Genomic DNA, 7,277 nt, shown 5'->3' on the forward strand with positions numbered 1-7,277 from the left:
ACATGTGTTTGACACTTCACAAGTGGCATACACTTTCACTTCCATGAATTTACCATTCTCATGTACTTAGCCTGTCTGAGAGGCTGAACAAAGTAGAGAACTAGACACAGGGACAGATTACTTGGACTCCAGGACAGGGAAGTGGGAGAATTGTAGAATCTTCTTTGCTAAAGACTTTTAAGGACAAGCCAGTCTCCCATTTCAAAGATGGTTAGAGAAACTTCATCCCTTAGTAAACCCCTTCTGTAGCCCACATGAATTTCTGACAATGGAGGAAAATGTAGTAGATTCCTCATATTCTGAGGTGTGTTAAGTTTTGTTTTGTCTTCCTTTTAATTGAGGGAAATCAGAGAATCCTAGCATGTTAGAGCTAGAAGGGCTCTTAGAGATCACTTAGTTTAAGTAGATTGCAAATAAAAATCTAAGCCAATGAGGGGAAGAAACTTACCCAGAGAAATAGCCAGTGAGTAGCAGAAGCTTCAAGGAAGGGATTAGAAGAAAAGGGAGAGTTAATCTCATGAAGGAGCACATACACATTAGGAGGTGCTTGCCATATAAACAGCAATATCTAGGGAAGAGGCAGATGGAAAAAGCGAGGCAGTCTTTCAATGTGGAAAAGCTAAAGAGTTCCATTCACACATTCATTCAGCAAATAATTCTTAAGCACCTTCCATGCACCAGGCACCATTCTAGGTTTTGGGCATACAGCAGTGACTTCACGGAGTATGCATTCTAGTTGAGAGAAACAATCAATAAACATAATTAATAGATAAAATATACAAGATGCTAGAAATAATAATTCTAAAGAGAATTGGAAAGGGGAACATAAAATGCCAGGGGCTAGAGATGAGCTTTTAGACAGGGTGGCCAAAGAAGAACTGACTATAAAGATGCATTGTGAGTAAAGACCTGAGAGAAGTGAGAAGGTAAGCCATACAAGGATCTTGGTTTCAGAAATGTGGAGCAGCAAGATCAAAGAGATCAAAGGCTCTGAGAAAGGGATGTGCCGTGAGTGTTTAAGGAACAGTGAAGAGGCCAGTGTGACTAGAACAAAGTGAGCAAGGAAAAGAGTAGTAGGAACAGAGGTCAGAGAGGTAAAGGGGAGGCAAACCATGTAGTGCCTGATAGGTCATAGTAAGGAGGCTGGTGTTTAATTAGGTTGAAATGAGAAGCTATTGAAATTTTTTAATGGAAGAGTAACCTGACCTGACTTACAATATAACTGAATCATTTGAACTGAATGGAGGCAAAGCCAGAAACAGGGAAACCAATAAGGAAGTTATTGACAAAATCCAGGTGAATAATGACAATGACTTGGAATAAAGGATGGCAGTGCAGGTGGCAAGAGGAGTAGTTAGATTCTGAATAATATCTGTAACAGCCCAGGACTTTATACGTTCATTTATTCATTCGATATCAGTTCCTTATGATGCCCCAGGCACTGTTCTAGATACTAGGGATAAGCCAGTAAACAAAGCAGACAAGGTTCTGTTCTCAATAAATTTACATTCGAGTGGGAGACAAGTAATCGAGTGATACAGGAGTCCCCAACCCCTGGGCTGTGGACCGGTACCGGTCTGCCGGCCTGCTAGGAACTGGGCCACAGGGCAGGAGGTGAGCGGCGGGCGAGCAAGTGAAGCTTCATTTGCGGCTCCCCATTGCTCCCCATCGCTCGAATTACCGCCTGAACCTTCGCTCGCATTACTGCCTGAACCATCCCCCCGCACACCCCGCCCCGTCCGTGGAAAAACTGTCTTCCAGGAAACCGGTCCCTGGTGTCAAAAAGGTTGGGGACCGCTGAAGTAATAAACAATCAAATCATTAATGTAGTTTCAAATATTGGAATGTGCTATAAGGAAAATTAAGCAGCGTGAGGGAAAAGAGAGTGATGAGGCTGAGAAGAGGGTGACTTTTCAGGTAGGCTGTTCACTCCTTACCACTCATACTTTTAGAAACATCACATTAGATTTTCACATTGCTAACTGGGGCTCAGCAATCACAACACGGAAAACACCAGAGAACCTGGAATTGTAACTCCAACCACAGACATTAGCAGAGGGTTTTCATAGACATTAAGGGTTCCATGACATACTATATTTACATAATATCAGTTCAGATCAAAGAAATACTTGGGGACTTCCCTGGTGGTAGTAGTTAAGAATCCGCCTGCCAATGCAGGTGACATGGGTTCGATCCCTGCTCCAGGAAGATCCCACATGCTGCAGAGCAACTAAGCCTGTGCGCCACAACTACTGAGCCTGTGCTCTAGAGCCCGTGTGCCACAACTACTGAAGCCCACGTGCCTAGAGCCTGTGCTCTGCAACAAGAGAAGCCACCGCAATGAGAAGCTCGCACACCACAATGAGGAGTAGCCCCCGCTAGCCACAACTAGAGAAAGCCCACGCATAGCAATGAAGACCCAACGCAGCCAAAACTAAATAAATAAATTTATAAAAAAAAAAAAAAAGAAATACTTGGCAGGACTCTAGGACAAGCACCGTGGTAGATACTAGCACAATGGGAAAATGGAGGTATGAACAATCTAGGAGTGACAGACAGACACAAGAATAGGCAATATTTTAGCTAAGACTATCAGAAGGTACCCTCTTGGTGGAGATTAGTAACTCAAGCTGAAAGAAGTTCAACCATCTCTATGAATCAGATTTGTCTTGGAAAATGGAGAACAAGTGAGAGAAGCAGGAAGATGCCCTTCTTTTCCTCTCTTCTTACTTGGAAAAAAAATGATACTAAAAAGTATCTGGCAAAAGTGGGTTGCAGAACTTTTCATATAACCATTTCAAAAGGATGGGGAATTTGCTGTTTTCCATGGGAGGGAGTAGATTTTTAGCTTTGCCTCTGTTTCCATTATAGATATCTCATTTGTATTCTTATATCTTTTGAAGAGGACAACGAGAATGATCCTGTACACCCTAGTTATTTCCAACTTTCTCATACCATCCCTCCATCTTTATTCTCATTCTTCCAGGTAAAATTAGGCAACTACATTGGCACCCATCCAATGAATAGTGGCAAGTGGGAAGAATGGCCATGGACAATGCTACAGCAGTATTTGAGTTTCTTCTTATCGGAATCTCTAACTATCCTGAATGGAGAGTCACATTTTTCACATTGGTGCTGATAACTTACCTCAGAACATTATTGGGGAATGGACTTATCATCTTTCTTATCCACATTGACCCCCACCTCCACACTCCAATGTACTTCTTCCTTAGTAACCTGTCTTTCTTAGACCTTTGCTATGGAACAGTCTCCATGCCCCAGGCCTTGGTGCATTGTTTCTCTACCCATCCCTACCTCTCTTACCCACAACTGTTTGACCCAAATAAGTGTCTCCTTGGTCTTGGCCACAGCAGAGTGCCTCCTGCTGGCTGTCATGGCCTACGATCATGTGGTTGCTATCAGCAATCCCCTGTGCTATTCTGTGGTCATGAATGGCTCAGTGTGTGTTTGGCTGGCTGCTACCTCATGGGGGGGCATCATTTGTGCTCACTGCCATGCTCATCTTATCCCTGCAAATTCATTTCTGTGGGGCTAATGTCATCAACCATTTTGTCTGTGAAATTCTCTCCTTTCTTAAGCTGGCTTGTTCTGATACCAGTCTCAATGAGCTTATGATCTTCATCACAAGTATTTTCCCTGCTTCTACCCTTTGGGTTTGTTCTCCTCTCCTATGTCCGAATTGCCACTGCTGTTCTAAGGATTCGCTCAGCCCAGAGTAGGCTCAAGGCCTTTTCTACCTGTGGTTCTCATTTGAGTGTGGTGGCAATCTTCTATGGGGCAGCCATTTCCATGTATATGAAACCACAGTCCAAGTCATCCCCTGACAAGGACAAGTTTATCTCAGTGTTTTATGGGGCTTTGACACCCATGCTGAACCCCCTAATATATAGCCTGAGGAATAAGGATGTTAAAGGGGCAATGAGGAAAGTTATGGCAAAAAGGGCATAAGCCTTCTTTGCTTCTAAACTTCTAAAATAACATTCAGCTACATCTTCACTGACGGAAAAAACTGTTTAAAACGTCTGACTTTACCCTTGGTAGAGTAGTAGGTGATCATTATATGAGAAGCTTCAGGAAGTGCTCCCACCCCAAAGTGTTATTCTTACTGAGACTTGAATTTCCGTTACAGGCATTTTTTTTTTACTCTTTCTTTACATATAACACATTAGTGGTCGGTCACCCATTAAGTTACTCACCTTCAGGTAAATAAATTTATCAGAACCATTTCCTCACTGACAGAAGAGACCTAAGCAGCAAGAGAATCTCCTATGACTGTTAGCAGGAGGCGAGGCATAACTGAAATTGGAAAATAGGACAAAGAATGGTGTAATAAAAAGCCAGAAGACAAATGTCAGAAATTTTACAACTTTACTGAAGGCAAACCCTGTTGTGAAATCACAACCCCTTACTCTACTTAACCTCAGAATCATGAGAAAATTTTATCATAGACATTTCCTACATTAGTGTAGAGTGTTTCATTTTTTTCTTTTTCTTTTTCTAAACTTCTTGCAAATATATTATTTCATTCTGTATTCCTAATATCTCTGTAAAAGTGGTAAGAAAAGTCACCATAATCCACCCCTCATGTTAACAATGAGAAAAAAAAATAGAATGAGTAAATCACTTATCAAAATAGCATAATTTTCAAATAAATGCAACATTCATTCAAATTCCATCTATTATACATTTTTTAAAATTATTGTATTCTCAGCCACTGAAACCATGTTTTAATATCAAGAAATAAAAAATATTTAGAAAAAAATCCAAGTGATTTAAATCTTTGATTTATTCATTCAACAAATATTAACTTTCTACTTTCAACCAGGGACTAGGTACTAGGTGCCAGGGCAAGTTTCATACATTATGCAAAACATTTCAAATTAACATTGTGAAATAAAGTTAAATTGGTGAAATCAATAAAATTTTACAGGAAAAAACAATAGAGCCTTCAGGTAGAGAGAAATTCAGAAATTAGGAGAAATATTCAGAGTACTCATTTTAATGACCCTGCTTTTGGGGGGAGAAATATTCTACTCTTTATTACAGCTCTCTATTTGCAGCTTAAAATGAGAATCATATTTTTGTTAATGGTGCCCCTACTACAAAATGGTAGCTCTGTCACTATATGCTCTGCCTCTTTATTGACTTGTTGGTACAGGCACAGCCTATAGACAGAGTGACATAGTGGAGTTTGGAGATAGGGTTGCAGAATTGATTCTGCTACTAACTAGCTGTGTGACCTTAGTTATAACACTCTTTGGCCCTCAGATTTGCTCATCAATATAATAGGAAGGTTGTGTTTTGTTACCCAAGGATCTCTCTAGTCCTAACATTCTGCATCTAGGGGTTATATAGATTTTCTTTATTTTCTTAAAAAAATAGAATAATATCATCAATTTACTCTGCAACTTGCTTTTTCCACTTGACAATATATCATGGACATTCCGCAAGATCAATATATATAGCTCTATCTGCCTGACTTTAAATGTTAGCTTTGACTGAAAAAGTAGACACACATAGCAGCTAGTTAACATAGCTATGGCCCTTCCAGAACTAACATTCTGTTTCTAGGCATCTAAACTCCAAAGACAATCTAATTCAACATTGATAGTAATTCATTTTAAATATAAAAATGAACTCTATGAGGGTGCTGTGGAATGAAATCAATTCTTGAGTGTTGAAAACTGCTAAGGTTGACTATCACTTCTCCACCTGATCACTCACAGGCATTGTGAGAAGCATTCCACTGTGCACCTCATCCTAGGCAGCTGGGTAGTGAAGCTTACTTTGCTTCACCCTGGAAAGCAAATAAAGACTGGTTTGAAACTAAGATAGTTCTGTTAGAAATTGAGGAGAAAGTTTGCAAACTGAAAAATAGTTTCCAAGTGATATTTTCCAATAGGGATTTACGAAAAAGACGCCATACCCCATTCACAGGATTTGGGATTTCACTTGAGGAAAGGCAGTGAAGTATAACTATTTAGAGCACAGGCCCTGGAGCCAAACTTTTTGGATTCAGACTTTCATTCTACCACTTTTATTTCAAGTTACTCTCTCTGCTTTGATCTCTTCACCTAAGGGAGCTAATAGTACTTGTAACACTAACTGTAGTGTTCAGAGTTTGATCATGTAGACACAGCCACTCTAGTTATATCAGGCAGGAAGGAATTTAATAAACAGAATTAGAGGCCTATGAAGCCTTTGGAAGGGCTGTGAGAGAGAAGGTAAAGGAATATTGCCAACAACCTCAGACAGTTGCAGGAATCACAGGAATCTTGGGAAGTTTTAGGGATATTATGTAGGAAACTGTTACCAATGATGTCACTGAAGTAGATATTTCACAGAAGAATGCTCAGAAGCCATTTAAATCTCTGTTTACAAAGTTTACACACTGTTACAATACAGGTGAGAGCTAAAAAGGATATGTTGAAGGTGACTTCATAGCTTGGTTATAAGAACTGTATGACTCAATTCATGTAAAGCACTTAGAAAAGTGCCTGGCCTATAGTTAGAGAACAATAAACGTTAGCTGTCATTGTGAAGTCTGGATCACGTGAGCCTAAGACGCCACAAATTGAAATGCCTACTTGCTTCTTAAATAGTGCATTCCAAGGTTGCTCTCTCACCCATGCATTCAAGCATCTGTACATATATCATTCAATTAATATGCATTTATTAACTACCTACTATAAAGCCGGTACTGTGGTATTGCCAGAGATGCGGTGGTCAAATAAAAGCATATTTGATCCTTCCCCTCAAAGAATTCACTGTCTAGGCAGGAAGAAAGATGTGTACGCAAGCAACATTACTATGTGAATTTATATCTTCCTAGTTCTTAAGATTATAAAGCACTTTATACACTTCACAGTTTATCTTATTCTTGAACATATATTACCTCATATCATCTTCTAAATAATTTAATGAGATAAGCAAACAGATATTGTTATTAATATTATAAAACTGACATTAAGAGGTGATAAAAAGATGTAGAGAGACTGTGATATTATCAAGGTCAACAGTTAGTGATATGACTGGGAAGAGAATACAATTCTCCTAGAATTATGGTGGTGGTAATTTCTCACTGTGTACACATATCAAATCATTATGTTGTACACCTGAAACTAATATAATGTTATGTGTCAATTATACCTCAATAAAAAATTAATTTAATTTAATTTAATTTTAAAAAATACAATTCTCCTGATGCCTAGATGCTCTTTCTGATGGGAGCCTGATGGGTTCAGGGAGTCTTTGAA

The 7,277-nt window shown here is 39.4% G+C and overlaps 1 protein-coding gene across 1 annotated transcript; it reads left to right on the top strand.

Moving 5' to 3' along the window:
- The first annotated feature begins 3,042 nt into the window (after window positions 1–3,042).
- On the top strand, window positions 3,043–3,969 carry OR13H1 (olfactory receptor family 13 subfamily H member 1). The gene is given in 4 exon segments (XM_068532690.1): window positions 3,043–3,330; window positions 3,332–3,490; window positions 3,492–3,655; window positions 3,657–3,969. Coding segments are annotated over 4 exon segments (924 nt in total).
- The last annotated feature ends 3,308 nt before the right edge of the window (window positions 3,970–7,277 follow it).

Source organism: Eschrichtius robustus, chromosome X (assembly GCF_028021215.1).
Source record: "Eschrichtius robustus isolate mEscRob2 chromosome X, mEscRob2.pri, whole genome shotgun sequence".
Classification (NCBI taxonomy): domain Eukaryota; kingdom Metazoa; phylum Chordata; class Mammalia; order Artiodactyla; family Eschrichtiidae; genus Eschrichtius; species Eschrichtius robustus.